The 21,975-nt window shown below is 37.3% G+C and overlaps 2 protein-coding genes across 5 annotated transcripts; both read right to left on the reverse strand.

Annotated features, from left to right (window-relative positions):
- Positions 1-45: 45 nt before the first annotated feature.
- Positions 46-9,723, reverse strand: LOC129254127 (arylsulfatase A-like). Of its 4 annotated transcripts, none has more exons than XM_054892582.2 (5): positions 9,539-9,723; positions 8,406-8,695; positions 4,729-5,352; positions 3,675-3,930; positions 46-2,818 (listed from the first exon to the last, which is right to left on the reverse strand). In XM_054892582.2, exons 2-5 carry the CDS (start codon positions 8,639-8,641, stop codon positions 2,348-2,350), a joined length of 1,587 nt encoding a protein of 528 aa, XP_054748557.2. In that variant the 5' UTR covers positions 8,642-8,695; positions 9,539-9,723; the 3' UTR covers positions 46-2,347. The 4 variants fall into 4 exon arrangements, with proteins under 4 accessions (XP_054748557.2, XP_063951047.1, XP_063951046.1 ...); XM_064094977.1 differs by lacking the exon at positions 9,539-9,723 and adding an exon at positions 9,262-9,349; XM_064094976.1 differs by lacking the exon at positions 9,539-9,723 and adding an exon at positions 8,982-9,101.
- A 1,323-nt stretch (positions 9,724-11,046) lies between these two features.
- Positions 11,047-21,308, reverse strand: LOC129271238 (arylsulfatase A-like). The gene is made up of 5 exons (XM_064094978.1): positions 21,252-21,308; positions 19,700-19,970; positions 18,247-18,870; positions 17,528-17,780; positions 11,047-16,287 (listed from the first exon to the last, which is right to left on the reverse strand). Exons 2-5 carry the CDS (start codon positions 19,945-19,947, stop codon positions 15,814-15,816), a joined length of 1,599 nt encoding a protein of 532 aa, XP_063951048.1. The 5' UTR covers positions 19,948-19,970; positions 21,252-21,308; the 3' UTR covers positions 11,047-15,813.
- Between the last annotated feature and the right edge of the window lie 667 nt (positions 21,309-21,975).

Consider the following 21,975-nt stretch of genomic DNA (forward strand, 5'->3'; position numbering starts at 1 on the left):
TGGCATTAAAATGCATTGTATAAAACTATATATGCAGTTGTTGAATTTGAAATATCTGTTTTATTTATTACATCAGATATATTGTACATCTCCAGTTCTCAACTGTTCCAATAAAAGCAATACATAGGCCTATATTACACATTACATCAATGATATATTAGTACTGTATACACCCATAAACAAAGTATGAATATCTTTGAGGTTATTATACATAAAAAGTATTACTGTTTGATTTTCCATAGAATTTTACTTAGGATTTAAAAAGGGCACTGCATGAAGCTGTTCCTAAGTTATGCACTTAACTTTACGCATGACTGGTCACCTTTTCTTCGGCAAAATAAGATGTCCTTAACTTCTTCCTGAACATGGGGGGAATTTTCTATAACCATATTCAAATTTTTACAAATGATGAAATTTGCGTTCGAGTGGGTGTTTCATAAAAAGCTGTTCTTAAGGTTACACACGACTTAATGAACGAATGGAACATATTATTAGGTGCAAAGTCAGCTACATAGGGATATAACGTTTAACCAAGAAAGGGCACCAGTCGCGAGTAAAGTCACTCGTTACTTGGGAACAGCTTTACCAAACACCCACCAGGTTCTTTTAAACAAACACTGTTATTCACCTTTAGCTAATGGAATTCAAATATGATTGAGAATGTGATTTGGAACTAAGAACAGGGCTCAATAACACAAGGTTTGCAATCAATCGCTGAATGGCAGAGGCCAATCAACATCCTTGATGCATGAGTTATTTGTTCAAAATGCTGACCAGGGCCCCATCTGATAAAAAGTTGCTATGATAGCAACTCTTGCTGGAATGTCAACTTATCATTGGAAGAGTCAATCAAAAAAGCATAATTTTCAATGTTATGGTATTTTTTTTTAATATTTTTTTTTTGCTTGTCAAATTTTACGTAGACGAAATGACCTTCAAATTTTGGTGTTTGGTGGAAGCTTTTCTCTTTTGCTTGTCAAATTTTCCTCAGGAAAATGTGCCCCCCCTCCTTGCATAACGCATGTCTGTCAGGAATATACTTCCATATTTTTCTATATTTGAAACCCATGGCAAATCTTCATGTTACATGAAGTCCTGCAAAATTTACAAGAAATCTACATGAAGCATCAATCATTCAGGTTTAAATAATTGCACTGATTCATGCAGACCCAACTGTAGGTCAAGTTCTTAGATTAAAATTGACACATGGAATGATCACAGCATTGCCAAATATGAAAGACTCTTAAGCAGTGAATGATGCAGATCATATAAATAAGAAGAAATAAGTTAACATTTGATGACACCCAGATTTTCCCTCCTACATTATAAAAAAATAAAGACAAAATATTGATTTAAAAATTTCCCTTTAAATTAAAAATGGTTAGTATTTCATAAGAGTTGAAGTTAATTCAAAGATGCATAATTCCATTTCCATCATCCTCTTATGGAATTTTTTTTTTCATCATGATCTATAAAAAAATAAAATTCATTGAATGAATATCATTACATTATGTATGGGGCAAGTGTTTGCATGTGACATCACAAAACTAGACCTTGCAATATTCATAAATCTGAATTCTTGAATGATTTTTATCAAAACTTCAAAAATATACTTTTCACATTTTTCTGCTTTTATACTAAAAATCATCTTCATATCAACGTAGACTACCCATTTGCATAAACTAGCTATATTGAGTTTTTAGGAAGAAAGTTTGCACATTCTTATAAATATTGACTTGTGCTGTGCCTACTGTCAATATCAGTTTGTGCCTATAGAAACCCTGGGAGGGGGGGTACTCACGAATTAAGGCATACGGGGATGTGCCGCTGAAATGGGTCGCTTTTTTGGAAGAAATCCCTAAACATGGGGTATGGTTTTATGCTGGAAAACATGGCCTAAATTTTTAGATACTGGCCTTAAACATGGGTCCATGGCCCCAATTTTTAGATAATTGCCTGGAACATGGGTCCATATTCTCCTCTAATTTTGGATGATAACTTTTTTCTTTTTTTTTTGCTTGTCAAATTTTAATGGGTACCTTTTTAGCCAAAATGACCTGTAAATATGGGTATGGGTTTCAAACCTTCAGCCGCACACTCCCGTCCAATCCAAATCTCAGTACCCCCTCCCCCCCCCCCCCCCCCCTGGATGGAAACACAGTCTGGGTTGGGTAGTCAATAAGCATGTGATGTGCTTAAGAGAATCAGATCTCTGAACATGGGGTTCCTAAAGCTTTGATACTCTGAATGGGATTCTACACCTTGGTCCTTATGACAGGTGAGTAGATTAGATAAAATATTCAGTTGGGACACCCAAGCCAGATTATCAGTCACAGAAAGTGTGAAATCAATCCATGGTCCATCTTAATTTGGCCTCATCTCTATTGCCATGGGTTGATAAGAACGATGATGACCAAGATCGCCGATGACATTGGCAACATTCTGGGAATGGAATACAGTCCCTCTTACAACATGGTTCCACATCTTGACTTGGCGTCTTATTCACCTGGGAATCGCCCCAGATCATTGTACCCTCAAACTGTTTTTTGATCTCCTTAATCTTGACCAGAATGTCACGATACTCGCTTGGGGGAAGGCTGTATTTCTCACCAGGGTCAACGTTAAGGTCGTAGAGCAGTGGGGGACTATGTTTGGTAGGGTACCGTGAAGGCCGACAATCCTTGTCATGGTTGTTATTATTCGACTGGGGCGCACCCTGGGTGTAGTAGTGTGCCTTGTATTGATTGTATCGGACGGCATAGATTCCAAACTTACGATAGGGGTAAAAGTAGTAGTAGAAGAATGTATCCCTTGTACCCTGTGAATAAATAACGAGATTAGTTCAAGCATGTTACAAAATACATAGCATATGAATCACAGGTAATAAGTTAATTTTTTTAAAGGAAAATTTAAAATGTTCACATAATCATAATTTGGAACTATTTCTCAATATACTCTACAAAAACTGAAAATCATTACAACATGACATATACATGAATCAAGTACTTCATAAAGACTGGTTTTAATAACAAATTAATGCACAATTTCTCAGCCAATCAGAATGAAGGCTTCAGTAGTTTTTAATTGATAATGCAACTTGGTTATTATAACAAGTTTTATGAAGGGGTTCATGGTCGCCGATAACAAAGAACAAGTGGGATGCCTCTGGCAGTCTAGCTTAATTACATTATGCAGTTCAACATAGCAGCAACAACAAGATAAATAATTATTCACAAAAAATACCATTCATTGACCATACATGATCTTTGACCTTGATCGTGTGGACTGACACTCGTGCGGGATGATCAATGATATTTGATTACCAAGTTTAATGAACTGGGTCTATATACTTTCTGAATTATGATATTTGACAAAGGTTAAGGTTTCCATGTTTATACTTAAAACATGGTCAAAGTTCATTGACCCTAAATGACCTATGACCATGGTCATATGACCTGATAAGTGACACTTGATTGTACCCCTATATCCAAACTTCATAAAATAGGTCCATGCAGTTTCTAAGTTATGACATTTCATAAAACTTAACCTTGGTTAAGATTTCAATGCTGCTGCCGCCGTCGGAAATGCGGCGCCTATAGTCTCGCTCTGCTATGTAGGTGAGACAAAAATTGATGTTGCAAATGTAAAAGGAAATGGCTTTGAGGATGAATCACCTTTTTTCCTTCAAAGAGAATAGGTGCCATGTCTACTCCATCTAGAGTTACTGAATTAGGCAGATTTGCACCAACAAGATTGCCAATGGTAGGTAGAAAGTCCAAATTGCTAGCCAGTGCAGTAGTGCGACCTGGAGCGATGTGCTGGGGCCAGTAAGCGATAGCTGGTACCCTCTGTCCACCCTCGTACGTGGTGCCCTTCCCACACTTGAGGAGTCCAGCATCCCCGCCTCTGTTCTCATTTTGCAAGCTGGGTCTGCAATAAAGTGCAAGTATCAATAATAATTGAATTTGAATTCTAGTGGTGTTTATTTCTGTTTTTATAGATAGGCAATAAACTGGGTTAGAAGCACAAAATGTAATTGAAATCAACACAAATACGGCAGAACTATAGTTCAATTGATTTGATTTTGGTAATATGAATGATTCGACTCAAAGTAATCCTCAAATAAACTCCCATTTATCTCTGTCGCTGACCAATTGTACGTCTCTAAATTCCCAATGGCAGCACCACAGTCCCTACCGGGATGTATGCAATGATATTGTAAAGTTATGGCCCAAGAAATTCACATCATAAAACTGAGGTATCCTGCATAGCAATGTCATTTTAATAGTCCCACAAGGTTGATTATATCATATGTAACTTTTAGGTTATTAGCTTCTACACGGTAACTGTCAAAGCCTTTGAATCTGTGAGTTTATTTCTTTATTTCATTGTCTATAGATCTGCAGGAAATCGCACAGGTGACCAGCAGCAGCAGCAGACGACCGGTTGGCTTGACTAAGCCCTAAAATTACTATAAATCAAATTCAACATGAAGGGCCATAGCTACTATTTTGGGGCTTTCAATGGATGTGGGATGTTCCATTTATTTATCTTTTTCTATGAAAACATTTTTGTTTGATGTCTTAAAAAAGAAATGATCAAAACCATTGAAACTGCAAATTCTATGGATTATCAAAAGAGTATTTGTCTTTCATTGATAATTGAAATTAAGCAAACTGGCTGATTGCCAATATCCCAGTATCTAGTTCTCCACTTCATACTACATACCCATTATCAGATGTAAAGAGGACAAGAGTGTTATCAAGGACTCCACTCAACTTGAGTTGTTCCATCACTTGACCAACACACCAATCCAGCTCTGCAAGTGAGTCTCCATAAGTTCCTCTGGCTGTTGCATTGCGGAACGTCTTACTTGCAAACTGTGGAGTGTGAGTATGGTGGAAAGCATAGTACAGGAAAAATGGAGTGCCTGCTCGGGTGTTTCTCTTGATGACCGTTTTAGCTTGTTGGACATACTTTGCATCCAAAGTTGTCAGATCGACCGGTTGCTCAAGAATGTCAGAGTTTAGGAACAAAGGACAGTAGGTAAAGTTTAAGTTACAGGTGTTCCAACATGGATCATTTGGGTAGAAGCAGTTGTAGCAAGGGCACATGTCATGTGAGTAAGGCACTCCAAGATACTCATCGAAACCTTGGTTGGTTGGTAGATAAGTTCCATCCTCCCCAACACCGAGATGCCACTTTCCGATGATGGATGTGCTGTAGCCTTTGGTTTTGACAATCTCAGCGATGGTTGTTTCGTCATGGGGTAGGCCACCAGTACTGACTGGGTATAGAACTCCAGGGTAGATTCCTGAACGTACTGCATAACGACCGGTCAACAAAGCTGCCCTAAAATGCATGAAGAAATGGTTAGGATTGAACGACATCAGCTCATAGTGTAATGTGAGTTATAACCATATCAGATCTTTGAGCAGTTTCATTTTTTTAATCATCCAATGTTACAAACCAATCAAGCTCTCCAAAAAATCAATATTGTTGCATACTGACAAAGGTCAACGGTCAAAGCAATTTTGCATGTAAAATGACGAGCAATGTCTGTGGATTTCAAGGCATGCTGACTAGCTTTCTACCTTGAAACAGTTGTTATACCCATCTCATGACTATTTTTTTTAAAGTGACAAGTCCACCCCAACAAAAAATTGGAAAGAGAAAAATCCAACAAGCGTAACTTGAACACTGAATATTTCATTAAAATCAAAAGTGAAATAAGCAAGTTATGGTATTTTTAATTCATACGCTTAAATTTCTCAAAACAGCACATATTGGTCAGTATGTAGATGAGGGAACTATTGATTTCCCCAGTCACCATTTCTTTTGTATTTTTTGTGAGAAATGTGTTTATTTTTTTCTCCTTATAATGTGAAACAAGGGGCCTGTTGCATTTTTCAATGTGTTATTGTCAATGGCAGTATGGTTTGCCAGAGCTTTTTTTTTTTGTCTGCCAGAGGTTTTCTGTGGCAAAAGTTTTATACAACAGGCTCAAGGTCTGATTCCTCCTTGCATATATGGGAAGGCCAATTGTTACAACCTATTGTGCTTCAATGGAGATGCTTCCTCATTGTCATGAAATGCATAAATTTACATTTCATATAATGAAAGTGACAAAAAAGGTAATGAATGCATGACATCAACAACTCTATCATTTGCAGACCCGCACTGTGAATATAACAGTTTTTTTTAAATACTGGAAACTGTAAAACTTCCTAACTTTCATATTTTTCATCCAATTTTGATGAAATTTTCAGCTTTATACTGTTTGGATTTTTTCCTCCATTAATTCACTTTTTGCGGGGATGGGCTTAATTGTCCTTTAATCAATACTTTCACGTTCTCAATATTTGTTGAAATTTTCTTTTGTGAAAACTCAATTTTTCACAACTTCTAACCTTTAACAGTTATACCCTTCCAATTTAACCATCTCAAAAGACATTTACCTGCACCACATACAGTGGTATATACCCCAGGGGGGAGGTATATATTACATTGATGAGACCATGCGTGACCAAAAAACATGTAAAAAGGATGTCTTTTTCAAGATAGGGCACGTTACGTATGTAACGTAATAAGGGTGTCAAAAACACTAAAATAATGAAAAAAAGGGTATCTATTTCGCTAGGATATATAGCTACGTGTTTAGGGTCGAATTTGCGAGGGTATAAAAAATTAAAGGGATGGTCCAGGCTGAAAATATTCATAACTTAATACATAGAGTAGAATTCGCTGAGCAAAATGCCGAAAATTTCATCAAAATCGGATCACAAATAATAAAGTTATTGAAGTTTAAAGTTTAGCAATATTTTGTGAAAACCGTCGTCATGAATATTCATTAGGTGGGCTGATGATGTCACATCTCCACTTTCCGTTTTCTTATGTTATTACATAAAATCGTATTTTTTTCATTATTTCATACTTGTGTGAATAATATGTCTCCCTTATAATGAAATAAGTTGCAGCAATAAATATCTAATGCACTAAATCAAATGTCAATCCAATTTTTCTAGTTCTTGGAGGAAAAAATTTGAATAAACCTATTTTCATATAATAAAATACAGAAGAACAAGTGGAGATGTGACATCATCAGTCCACCTAATGAATATTCATGACGACTGTTTTCACAAAATATTGCTAAACTTTAAAATTCAATAACTTTGTTATTTGTTATCCGATTTTGATGAAATTTTTGGCATTTTGCTCAGTGAATTCTACTCTATTTATTAAACTATAAATTCTTTCAGCCCGGACCATCCCTTTAAGTCTAAAATGCTTTATAAAGGATGTACTTTTTGCTCAACAGTCAACACTACGTGTTTAGAGTACGATTTGCGCGAGGTGTGGCCATGCATGCATATCTAACCCAATGTAGTCGGTAAAGCTAGGTAAAACTGACGACCAATGCGACGTCCTTGCAAAAAACTAAAGATATCGCTGTACTTGTTTAGGAGTTCAATTCAGGGAATACATGCCAAGAGTATTGTTTTGTTTCCAATACTTGTTAAGGGTAGGGTTTCACACTCCAATACTTGTTTAATGGGTGCATTTTCAGAATATGGAAAATACTTGTTTAGGGTGCTCTTTGAGACCCCATGGTCGCGCATGGTATCCACTCTTCAATGGAAGTGCCCCCCCCCCCCCCCCCCCGGTATATACCGTAGTATACAGATCTATGAAGTCAGTGGGGTATGGAAAACAAAGGAAGATTTTCAGGGACAATCCAAGATTAGTGAAATCCCTTTTTTGTAGAAAAGAAAATTAGCCTTTTACTGTGCATCCTTAGGAATATCATACAGCATTACAAATCTGTTTCAAGGAGAGCTAGGCAAACTGTAAACATACATGTAATAGTCACATCTTGTTGCTTTCATTTTATGCAACCCACATGCATTTGTGTGCAGAACTGTGCCTCCAGGGCGTGCATTTTGGATGCATCGATCAGTTTATCTCAATGAATTTAATTTAAAACACTCATTTGCCTTTGGGCAAGCATCATGCTTTATGCTGATGCTGGAAAATTCAATTTGATTAAATTAAATTATAATAGAAAACAGATCCATGCCGGCAATCCACAGAAATGCAGATGATTCAATCAATTTTAAACAACACATCCACACCATACTTTTGCCAATATCTTTTATAAAGCATATAATGTACAGGTATATATATACATGTTATAGTGGCTTTACATGCTTAGCCCCCCCCCCCCAAATTCAAAACCATTCCGCATCCCCTGAAATTTTCACACTTTTGACCCATGGGCACACATTTGCGCACATCTACCAGTCAGAAGTACACCTTCAAAGTTGTGATGACAATTTATAAAGGTAGAGGTGTAAAGATATTTTTCAGAATATACCGGCCCTGGGTAAGAATGTATAATATAGTACCTGGAAGGGCTACAGACAGGAGCACCTGCATAGAATTGGGTAAAGACAAGCCCTCCTTCTGCTAGTTTGTTGAGGTTTGGAGTTGACGATGTCGGATGACCGTAGACTTCTAGGTCTCCATATCCAAGGTCATCAGCAAAGAGAATGACTATGTTGGGCAGAGATGCCTTGTCCACCCCTTGACAAGCCACAAAGGTGCAGAGAAAAACTGATATTTCCAACAATAGAGAATTCATCCTTGAGATAGTCCATTCATACTCTCTACATGCCCTAGCTGTTCAGGTCGTTTCCTGAAGGAAAATGAACATAATAAGAATATAAGAGCAAAAGAGTTGGAGTTTGTACTTCTGACGATTCCAAAATGATAGATTATGGCGACTCCTAAATGACAGAGCAGTAGTATAGATTGTCCACCAAAAAACAATCCAAGAGTTCAGAATATTTTGAAATGTGCAGATTCTAAACTTGACGTGAAACGAAACTTTGTGTTACAGAAAACTTTCATCAATTGGCGAGGATCGAATAAAGTAGTACTTAAGCTTCTATATGTAAAAGATTTCATTCACTCCTGCGTACAATGCTGTCTGAGGTCTGTGTCTCTTAATCAATGGACCAAAGTAGGGTGACAATAGATATATCCAGAGTATCTTTTTTATCAAAATACTGGGTCAAATCTTTGCATCCACAGTGATCCACAGAACTCATAGAATCCACTGGAGTGTATGAAAGCTGATCAAAAATATTGCTATGGGTGAATGAAGCTAATAAAATGACTTTGTGTTGATGATCACACAACCATTAAATAACAGAAAGGCGCTTATGGTTTGAACGATTAAAAAAGAGGAAAATTATTTACAAATGGTGCTTTTGTAGTATATTTCTGGCATGCACCCAGTACGAATAAGATCGCATATTCGATCTGAAAAAATAAGAATATGCGGTCTAATTTACAGGGTGCATGTCAGATGTCTTTACATTAACTCTCTTTGTGTAAATTATACCATTCACCCTCAAACTGCTGGGGGGGGGGGTGAGTCATAACGTGATCTTCCATAGATAATCAATCTAAAATCATGGTCAGTGTTGTTTTTACTTTCCTTTTTTTAAATGGGATAAAAAGTACAGATTCTTACCTTCAAATGTCTTGGGGAAGAAAAATGCCATGAATTAACACCAAGGATGTAGAAACAGACAATCAAGGAATACTTTCCAGACAAGACGCATTTAAAAAGGATCAACAGGTATGATTGTGTAGAAGAAGATTAAAGAGAGTGCACAGAATGGAACAGAATTCAATAATCTTGCCAGCAGCAAAAGTAAGTGGTTTTTATCCGAGGTCACTTTATGTTTTGGGTAACAAAAGGTGAGACCATACAAGCATGCTATCTCATAATCACAAAGAAGGGAGGAATGGAAATTGAAATTCATATAAGAATTCATATAAGAATTTCCTGGATGATCTCACGCTTGAATCTTATGCAATGCCAACAATTTGATTCCATTTCGGTCACAGCAAACATCTTTTTTTCATTCATTTCCAAACATTTGTTTCTTTCCTTTTCATTCATCTAGAGCTGTATCCCAAGCATTTCAGGAGCTGTTAGAGCTAGTTCAGAAGAATATATGCACATAGTTTCTGCACTATGTAAATCAGTATATTATTTACTATTATAAAAATACATCGTTTATTTTTCTTCTGCTACCAATCTGGAAGCTTTCATCAAATATCCTCTCACAAAGTGTATTTATCAATTACATACCATTAAAAAAATCCATTAAGATATAGTATAATTTACAGATTATGTAAGCAGTACTGATCTCAGATTTATTAGAAAAATATGTTTTTCAATACAAACACATATCACTTTCCATATACATAAAGTTACAAATAGTGACTTTGATGTAAACAATGACTTCTTATGTATGACATAATGAAACAATGAAATCTACTTTTCCTCCTCTCTTTCTTTCTACTAAATCATGGCAACAAAGGCATACATTTATCCTTTGCATAATTTCATGACAATACATACACAAAAATCATATTTAGTCAAATTTATGTTTAACATGAAAATTCCCTTTGACATAAAATTGGTTAAAATAAATCCTGAAAATGATACAAACATTGATGAAAATTTGATGAAAATCCATAAAAAAATAAAATTATGATTTTTTTTTTATTGTATTACATCATATGTGCACAGTTATCCCATCAATCATGCTAGATTAATAGCATAAATTCACATTTTATAATGTTTCATAATAAGGGAAAATATTTTACTCCATTGAGTGTGCACAAAATGATGTAACTGATATTATATTGAATGCAAATGGGTTTTTTTTTTCAGTTCCCTGAGAATAATATTTTCACAGAGCTGCTTATCTGTGAACTAACAAAATTAACACTTTGTAAAATCAAAGTCTTGTTTTCTTTGATGGATTTTAGCCAAACCTCCATTTCTCTCTCTTTTTTACTTCAAATAAAAAAAATGCAAGCTAGGACTAAGGCAAAACTTCCCCTTCGATATTAAGTACAGTGTACACAACATTTTTCATTAATATAGAAATTTCATTAAAACATCAATTATGGTAAACAGAAAAGAGAGGGAAACCACTGAACCAGGGTTGAGTAGTTGATTTTCTCTTGTCACATCAAGAGTTTTAATCTGGAATACAATATAGGTGAGGAATTTGTGCATTTCATAATATATGCGCACAAGTTGTACCCTTACTAAACTGATTGACCACAATCATGGCCCGAATTCATAAAGGTGGTTTTGAAAACCATTGGTTGAACCCATGGGTTATGCAGATTTCCTGTATAAATGAAACTTATTAAACACGTATATTTAAAACAATGTCCAATAGTGATGCACGTTTTTGTCACAGTTTGCCAAATTGATGCTTGTTGCCATGGTTAAGCATGCAATTTTATTCATGAGTCCACTCTTCAAAAAAGTGAACTCATGAATAAAATAGTGCACTTAAACATGACAACAGGCATCAATTTGGCACACTGTGACAAAATCGCACATCAGTATTGGACATTTTTTAATATACGCAGTAAATAAGTGTAATTTATACAGGAAATCTGCATAAACTATGTGTTCAACCGATGGTTTTCAAAACCACCTTTGTGAATTCGGGCCAATGTTCTCAACACCGTGCATTCATCAAGAGTGATTAAATGCGACTATAAACCTCACAAGAGTATTCACAGCATCTCAGGTATAGTTTTACGGATGAAGCCTCATTCTTGAGTCCCTGCATTTGGGAATCACTGTTCAATCAAATATTTCTGCAATTTTTCAAAGCAAACTTGCGGCCTGTGCTCTCTTGTATGTCTCCACAAACAAGTGGAACGCCTCTGGCAGTCTCGCCTGCATTACGCAATTTAATATAGCAGCAGTGCTAACTATGAAAAACTACTATAAAATAATCATTCACAAAAACATCATTCATATGACATAATACCACATTCATTGACCATAAATGACATTTGAACGGAGACTTAAGACTGTCAACTACACCCATGTCCACATTTCATTCACTCTATCCATAAACTTTCAAAGTTATGATGGCACTTCAACAATTACCCCAACATGGCCTAAGTTTATTGACCTTAACTGACCTTTGACTTGGTTTTGTGACCTGAAACTCACAGGGGATGTTCAGTGATGCTTGATTACTCTTATATCCCAAGTTTTATGAACTAGATCCATAAACTTCAGAGTTAGGATGGTAATTCAACAAATACCCCCAACACGGCCAAAGTTCATTGACCTTTAATGACCTTTGACCATGGTCATGTGACCTGAAACTCGTGCAGGATGTTCAGTGATACTTGATTGCTCTTATGTCCAAGTTTTATGAACTAGATCCATAAACTTTCAGAGTTAGGATGGTAATTTAACATATACCCCCAACACGGCCAAAGTTCATTGACCTTAAATGACCATTGACCATGGTCACGTGACCTGAAACTCGCACAGGATATTCAGTGGTACTTGATTAATCTAATGTCCAAGTTTCATGAACTAAATCCATAAATTTTCAAAGTTATGATGGTAATTCAACAAATACCCCCAACTTGGCCAAAGTTCATTGACCCTAAATGACCTTTGACCTTGGTCACGTGATCTGAAACTCGAGCAGGATGTTCACTTATACTTGATTAACCTTATGCACAAGTTTCATGAACTAGGTCCATATACTTTCTGAGTTATGATGTCATTTCAAAAACTTAACCTTCGGTTAAGATTTTGAAAATAATTTTCCCAACATGGCCTAAGTTCATTGACCCTAAATGACCTTTAACCTTGGTCATGTGACCTAAAACTCAGGCAGGATGTTCAGTAATACTTGATTAACTTTATGTCCAAGTTTCATGAACTAGGTCCATATACTTTTTAAGTTATGATGTCATTTCAAAAACTTAACCTTAGGTTAAGATTTGATGTTGACGCCGCCGTCGCCGTCGGAAAAGCGGCGCCTATAGTCTCGCTCTGCTATGCAGGCGAGGCAAAAATGGCCAACCCTCAATTAAGCCTCTCATTATGATGAACAATGGTGGCACATGTCAATGCACAAATTTGCTTCTTTTTTTAAATAAAAAATCACTGTTTCAATGTGTTGACAAGACACTAACTCTGGAATGATACGTTTTATAGCAAGTGAAGAATACCAGGTTCATATTTCATGCAAATAAGGTGATGTGAACCTGACACTCAATTCACAGTGAAATGTCAGTACAAAGAAAGATTGATATGTACTGGCAAATAGAAAAAAGAAATATTCTTACTCACTGGCGGATCATGCTCCCCCCCCCCCCCCTTTTGAGAAATTTGCAATGTAAAAATGCCGTGAAAACAGAAGTGTGCCCCCCCCCCCCTTTGAAAGGGAAAACCTTTTTTCTTTTTTTCCTTGTCAATTTTTTTTCTCGGAAAAATGTGCCCCTCCCCTTTTTGGAAAATCCTGGATCTGCCACTGTTCTTACATCAAATATGAACCACACATGTAATTCCAAATGTCCTAAAAAGGCAGATGAATAAAGGCAGACTACACAAGGAGCCCTGTAGCATAAGACAAAGAACCTCCACCATTACTGCTAACTACAGTGGGTGATTTCAAGTTCAGTGTTGGCCTATTGGTGTCAATTTTTACACGAGTATAACACCAAACATAAAATGAGGATGGTCCTGAAAAGTCACTCACTAGTTTTTGAGATGTCAATAGTGTGATCTGGATCAGTTTTACAAACTCAGAATAGACTTTGGAGCAAGGGGAAGCAATCCAAATTCCAACACCAACACCAATGCCAACACCGGACATGAAATCGCCCGATGGTGTATGTACAGCTCTAGCGTCATCATTTTTACAGAATTTACCATTGATGGCAAAGTTTTATTCAATGTTAATTCTTATGCAACAGGGTCCATATTGGAAAATAAATATCAGTATGAAGCACATCCAAATCAATAACATTTGTTTCCAATATGCATATGATCTAATAACCATTGCACTGAATATGTACATGTATTTTGGATTATTCATATATTCATATACTCCTATTTTGTAATATATTGTAATGATGTCAATGACATCACCTTTATGAATGTGAAAATAAACTTTTTATTATGAAATTTTGTATTTATTTAAATCACTTTAATGCACTCTTTAGTAATTTCTGTACTTGCTATAAACTTTGTACATGTACATTGATCGCTCGGCTACAGGGGTTTCACAAGAAAGTGTGTTTCTCAAAGAGTTTAGCGTGAGTTAAAGAGTCGTGCTTATTGCCAACATGCAAATGATATCTAACGTGTAAACCTCATTAATGACTATGCATGATCCAACCAAAAGGGTGATGGATCACAAACCACACACAACTGATTTAAGTGCGACTTTGGTCAGACTCTAATCTTTGTGAAACATCCCCCTTCCCTTCCAGGTTACTTTACAATGTATTCAATGGCAATGAATTGTATATTTCCATGGTTACTACCATGGTAACATGGCTCAGCAGCCAATCAAAATCAAGGTTTCCATGGAGGGTACATGTACAATAATGGCTGAAGTTGATCAAAATGAACGTATCCTTTGTGAAACAGTGCCCTAGACTTTGTAAGACAGAGCTACTGCAATTAATTTCTCAAAATGGTATTGACCAATGAAGATTATTGATGCATTCATTGTACACATATTGGTCAATACATACTCTCTCAACCAATCAAAAGCTTTGTTTTCAAGTGGCATTTCACTGAGTTGTGGGGCAATGAATATAAAACCAACGCTTAAATTTTCATAAAGTGTTCGGTCTGTATATGAACCCTAGGCCTAGTAGTAATAAATTCATTTGTAGGAAACCAAAACCAAATCACACTGATCATCTATATATACATGTACATATATCTCTTAGAAGTACAATAGAGGCATCCATATGACAATTGCGATAACCCATTAATATGAAAGACAGAAATAATGTCAAGTATATATGATCCATGTTTACAAGACTAAATCATACATATATATAACTAAAACTGTCTGCTTTATGATGTATTCAAAGGACAAGTCCATCCCGACAAAAATTCAACATGCATAACACTGACATTTTCAGCAAAATCGGATGTAAAATAAGAAAGTTATGACACTTTAAAGTTTTGCTTTTCATCCCGGTCGGTATGTGAATGAGGGGGCTGATGACGTCACTCACTGCCTACTTCTTTTGTTTTTCAATACATGAAATAATTTTATCCCCATGAAAAACATTCTATGTATGTTTGGTTTAACCTGGAGGCGTTGTGGTCAAGTGCAGCACTCTTCAACCTTTTTTACTTGAAGACTACTTTGACTCTCAGATTTTTTCGACATGCATGATTGAGCTTGCTTATCTTTGTTTGACCCACGTAGACCGATCAGACATAAGATGTTCGAACGGGTCTGTAAAATATACTAAAGATTTTCCCCTATTTTTTTCTCTCTCAAGGGCTTCTCGCGGCCCACCTGAGAGAGCTCCGCGGCCCACCGGTTGAGGAGCGCTGGTCTTGTGGTTCCGACTCCTGTCTTTCAATCAGAGGGACATGGGTTTGAATCCCAGCCATGTCGTGTTTTCCTTCAGCAAGAAATTTACCCACATTTTGCTGCACTCAACCCAGGTGAAGTGAATGGGTACCTGGCAGGATTAATTCCTTGAATGCATCAAGCGCCTTTAGCAGCTGATGCTAAAGCCGAGGTAATATACATGTATAGTGCGCCATTGAATAGACAACTAGATAATCGGCACCTGATAAATACTAAATATTAATATTTTTATTAGCACATGACAAACTAACTTGCTAGATTTGCATTACATTTCACAATGATCAAGATGTTCAACCTTCTCAATGTCCAAGATCAAATGAAAATCTAATCAATGCAAAGTCCATCTTAATTTGTCATCATCTCTACTGCCATGTGTTGATAATTTAAGCAATGATGACCATGATCGCTGATGACATTGGCAGCAATCTGGGAAGGGAATACAGTCCTTCTTGCAGCAAGGTTCAACAGCAGAACTCTTCGGCTTCAGCACCTGGGACTCACCCCAGACCATTGTGCTCTCGAACTGCGTTTTAATCTCCTGAATCTTGGCCAAAATCGGACCGTACTCTGTCGACGAGAGGTTGTAGTTCTCGCTGGGGTCATGGTCGAGGTCATAGAGCAGGGGAGGATCGTGCAGTGTCCGGGTGGCGGAAGGCCGGCAGTCCTCATCGTGGTTGAATTCATTGGAGTTGATTTGACCCTGAGTGTAGTAGTGTGCCTTGTATTGATTGTATCGGACAGCATAGATCCCAAACTTAGGATTGGGCTCAGTGAAGTAGTAGAAGAACGTGTCCCTTGCACCCTGATCAGATTAGTAGGACAAAACAGATGAGGATGAACTTTTGGATCAAAGTTTATGAGTGAATTAATTGAATCATGATCTAGAAATGAACATATGACAGGTTATGGATTAGCATCTGAGGTGAATTACACATGCAATGTTCAGTGAACTCTTCACTTCACCTGAAAATTGTCCATGCATTTGAGAAAAACTCTTTCAAAACCATAACAATAAGAAATTCAATATTACATGCCAGCTTGGAAGTGTGCTTTGGAGCATAAAGCCATACAGAAAGGAGTTTGAAATAGAAAAGGAATAACAGTTATCATGAAAATGAAAAAAATATATATGTATTTTTTTTTCAAGAATACAATTGTGATCTTTGTCCTTTAACCTTCTGACCCTAAAATCTCATCACATCATCATCACTTCTGTTTGAATACATGAAGAAAGTTTGAAGTTGAACCTTCAAACAGTTCTTCAATTATCATGAGAATGAAACATCTTCAGGAACACATTGATACTTCTGACCTTTTACCTCATAACCCCAAAATCTGCTTGATATGCATAACAAAAATTAAGTTAATCCCTCAAACCGTTATTCAGTTTTCTTGATAACAAATATTTTAAAGTATCAATGACCTCTGTGACGTGAAAGTTTTACCTATTGATCCCAAAATCTAGTAAGAATATTGTCCCTCAAAGATGCATTATTGAACAAAGTTTGAATTTTATCCATGAAACAGTTATTTAGTAATGATAACAAGAACTAACACAGGACAGAAGGACGGACGGACAACCAAAAAAATATAAATCTTCTGATAACCACCTACAGTGGGTGGAGGAATAAAAATGAAAGTAGGAGTAGAGGAACAACCTTTTTGGATGGATAAATGTGCAGATATTGTCAGAACAAAATAGTGTGAACAAAGTGAAGGCGATATCCATAGAAAGGCCAGTAGCCCAGGGTTGTGGAACAGCATGATCAAAAACTATAATGATATGTCACTCAGAGAAAGAAATTTAAGATCCACATAAAATAACAATCATGAGACATTCAATATCTTCCTTTAAAAAATTTAAAATTCTGGTGTGAAACTCACAAGAGCTCTGCTTGAACTCAGGCTCTTTCATTTTCCCTTTATATTTCACTTTGTAATCTGCAAGATTGTTATTATAATAATGTTCACAAACAACAGCAAGTTATTAGTTTTTGGTTACCTTTTTGAATACAGATAAAAAATAACAGCATGGAAATTACCTGCTTTCCCTCAAAGAGAATAGGTGCCATGTCTACTCCATCTAGAGTTACTGAAGGCAGATCTGCACCAACAAGATTGGCAATGGTAGGTAGAAAGTCCAAATTGCTAGCCAGTGCAGTAGTGCAACCTGGAGCGATGTGCTGGGGCCAGTAAGCGATAGCTGGTACCCTCTGTCCACCCTCGTACGTGGTGCCCTTTCCGCACTTGAGGAGTCCAGCATTCCCGCCTCTGTTTTCATTTCGCAGGCTGGGTCTGTTTCAAAACAGAAACATAATTCTAAAGATGAGTCGTTTGGATCTCATGAATGTCAATTTCACCGGTGCCTCCCAGGCACAGTCGTCGCCAAACAAATAATAATGACAAATTTCTATTTCATTTGACTTAAAAAATATATAACCAATGTGTCTCAGTGACTGAATAAGGTTGGGTAACTTGGGATTCAATATAATATTCATATCATAATTTAGTCTCCAAATTAATATCAATTTAATGAATTATTATATAATGATGTTGTACACTATCTGAAGTTCGAGATGCAATATCAAATTATATAATTTCTTGTAGTCACCTTCTTGAAGGATCAACAAATTATGTGACAGCATCATGTATTGTCTACCAACATGACTTCTCAATATAGTAGAAAAGATCTTGTTCAATAAGAACACTTGCTAAACTCCTTTTCTACTTATCCACCACTGCATGTTGCAATGCTACCTACCCATTATCAGATGTAAAGAGGACAAGAGTGTTATCAAGGACTCCACTCATCTTGAGTTGCTCCATCACTTGACCAACACACCAATCCAGCTCTGCAAGTGAGTCTCCATATGTTCCTCTGGCCGTGGCATTGCGGAACTCCTTGCTTGCGAACTGCGGGTGGTGAGCATGCTGAAATGCATAGTACAGGAAAAATGGCGTACCCGCATTGGCATTTCTCTGAATGACTGATTTAGCTCGTTGGACATATGTAGCATCCAGGGTTGTTAGATTGACTGGTTGCTCCAAGATATCAGTATTGTTGAACAAAGGACAGGAAGTGTAGTCCGAGTCACAGGTGTTCCAACATGGATCATTCGGGTAGAAGCAGTTGTGGCAAGGGCACATGTCATGTGAGTAGGGCACTCCAAGATACTCATCGAAACCTTGGTTGGTTGGAAGGTAAGTTCCATTCTCCCCAACACCTAGATGCCACTTTCCGATGATGGATGTGCTGTAGCCTTTGGTCTTGACGATCTCAGCGATGGTTGTTTCATTGTGGGGTAGGCCACCAGTACTGGTTGGGACTAAAACTCCTGGGTAGATTCCTGACCGAGTGGGATACCGACCAGTCAACAAAGCTGCTCTGAAATCAATAAAGAAAAGTCCAGCAGTACAGATGAAATAGACTGAAGACGACAAGAACAAACTTGTCAAAACGTCAAGATTGGGTGGTCCTTCTCAGGACCAACACTTGCCCAAGAAAGACACATGGTGTACCGTGAAACCTACTACACTAGACTAGTGTTGTTATCATGAATCAACATCCTACCAATACCTACACTGGCAAATTTTCAGTTTTCAGAACTTTCCAGAAATAATCCTAGGGCTCTCTAGAACTCAAGGACATGGCAGTCTAATTCTGGCAGTAGAGCTCTCTGAAGTTACAATTGATTACCCACTAACGTTGATATCAAACTTGGATCTCCCATTCTGTTACTTACAAGCCTGCCCAAACAGACATTTTTACAAATTGATTTATTACATTGATGTAAATCACATATCATTTTGTACTTCTGAATGTCAGTCTTGTCTATTTCAGATTCAAGAACGATCTCTGATTCATTGCTTTAGCATTTGTTACATCACCAGTGTAGCGTTTACATCTCTCCATGTATTACAGAACACCTAACTATTCATTCATAATTCATAATTGATTTCAGCATGTGATTATTGTAGAGTTTCATTCAATGAGGCTAAAGATCACCGATGAATCCCTGGTAGGCGTTTCATAAAGCAGTTTGAAAGTTATAACTTACAAGCAAACAAACAGTCCTGGTAATCCATTCTTAGGTGCTAAATCAGCATTAATGAAAATTTGGTGAGTATCATTTACCACAAATATTACCAGTTGTATTTGTAACATGCAAACAGCTTTATGATGCACTCATCAGGACACAAAGCATTGGACCTACCTCGAAGGGCTACAGACCGGAGCACCTGCATAGAATTGACTGAACACAAGCCCTCCTTCTGCTAGTCTGTTGAGGTTTGGAGTTGACGATGTCGGATGACCGTAGACTTCGAGATCTCCATAGCCAACATCATCAGCAAAAAGAATGACTATGTTCGGCTGAGATGCCATGTCCTTCCCATGACAAACCGCAAGGACTGAGAAAAGAATTGGTATTGCTAACGGTATTGAAAGCATCCTTTCAATCATGATGTCCCAGTTCAGATGATGTCCTTTTGGGGAAAAAAAGCAAACAGTGATGTTGGAAATGGAGAATACAATATGATGATGATGATGATGATGCACAGCATTTGTATAGCGCCATATATCTGTCAAAGACATTCAAAGGCGCATTGGAGGAGCCAGCCAATCTGGGTCGCCAAGAAGGGCGCGCACACAGAACTGACCCGCAGGTCTCTCCTCCCGATAACTGTTGGGGAATGCAGGTGGACCACTACACCGGGGTTTCCCCCTACTCTTATTCGAATAGTGCAGTGGGTTTTTAACGTGCAAAGGTGGTGATTCTCCTCTACACGGGGCCTCCATTTAACGTCCTATCTGAGGGACTGAGTGTTTTCCACTGTAACATAGCCTGCATCTATGAAACAGGGGAGAGACAATATCCCGGTTTTTTTAACAAAAATGGGGGTAGAAGGGGAGAACTTTTCTTTTTTTTGAGGTTCCAGTCTGTGCCCAGATTTCAGGAAACTGCCACTCGTTAGACCTTCATCCACATAATCGTGGTAATTGTATACTTTCTGTTTTCACAATTCATTTGGAGAAATATTTAGACCATAAATCACCCTAGTCCGGTGACTATGGTCACATACACGGTAAGCCCCAGGGGCCGATTGCACGAAAGGGTCTTTGCAAGGACCGTCTTTGGTGTCGCCCATTTTTTATGATGCGCCATGTGAAACGCATTTAAATAAATTATCTGCAAACATATTTTATTCGTCCGCTAAAATAAACAAAATATTTGTTAATTTGTAAATGAGGTGATATCTCACAAAATTGTATAAAATTTGATTTAAAAGCAAGCTTACGAATTGTAATTGTATTTGTTTATCATAAATTTCAGAAACACCCCGCTTATACTTTTTTGTTATAGCGCATCATAAAAGATGGGCGACACGAAAGACGGTCCTTGGAAAGACCCTTTCGTGCAATCGGCCCCTGGGCTCCCGCCCGCTGCGCGGGCGGGAGCTCCCTGGGTTAACTAACTCCAAGCTCCAGGCGCAGGCAGGCCAGCCCGGCCCTGACCGCGCTCCCGTCGGCGCGGCGCGTGGTCGAGTCCGAGGCGGGGTAGTTTATAGGGCACTCGAGCGCGAGTGCAAATGCAAAAGTGCAAGTCGATTATTTCATACTTTTCTGTCAAAATTGCTAAGTTATATCCAAACGCTTGACCATCACTGAATTCCGATATAAATCAGGGTTTCAATTAACATTTTTATTGAAAAATATAGAATTTAGGTATCTTTTTACAAGGGTATTTTAAACCATAAATGACTTACCAACTCTCGCCAACTCTTGACTTGAGTCTTACATGGAGCTCTCGTAACTGGTCACATGACACAGAAAAGTCATGTGATTACTGTTCAAAGCAGTATGAGGTGGGCGTGGCTCATGTCTTCATTTTTAGTGAAAGGCGGTCGGAGCTCGGATCGGGAGGCGGGTGGTTTCAGCGCGTTTCAGGGCTCCTCAGTTTTCAAGTTATATTAAACAAAATCTTCCTGACAAACAAAATGTTTTTTTTTACTGATGTATTTATTCCTCAAAATAATGATTTTACAATTTCAGATAAAAATCATACAATGTTGTGTATGACTTTTGTAATATTATTATTACATTATAAAACAAACAAGATGCATAAACTGCGTCAATATCATTATCAGCATAAAAATTTTCTCAAATCAATATAATTATTTTCTATACTAAAAAATAACAAGAAATATTTTGTATAAACTCTCATGACTTTTTTTTTTTGCTTCCATGAAACACTATCAAATTGATCATCACTGAAACAAAATAATCAAATCAAGTGTAAAAGAGGAAGGTAATATTGCACTCTCGCACGCATCCCCTATAACACAAATTATTATACCCCCCCCCCCCCGCCCCCAACACATGAAAACACACATACACCGTACAGCAGGTAACACATCCACTCCGATCTGTAGATCTGTATGGAGTTTTTAAAATGTCAAAGAATTAATATAATTTGTTCCCATTTTCTTC

Source organism: Lytechinus pictus, chromosome 2, assembly GCF_037042905.1.
Source record: "Lytechinus pictus isolate F3 Inbred chromosome 2, Lp3.0, whole genome shotgun sequence".
NCBI lineage: Eukaryota > Metazoa > Echinodermata > Echinoidea > Temnopleuroida > Toxopneustidae > Lytechinus > Lytechinus pictus.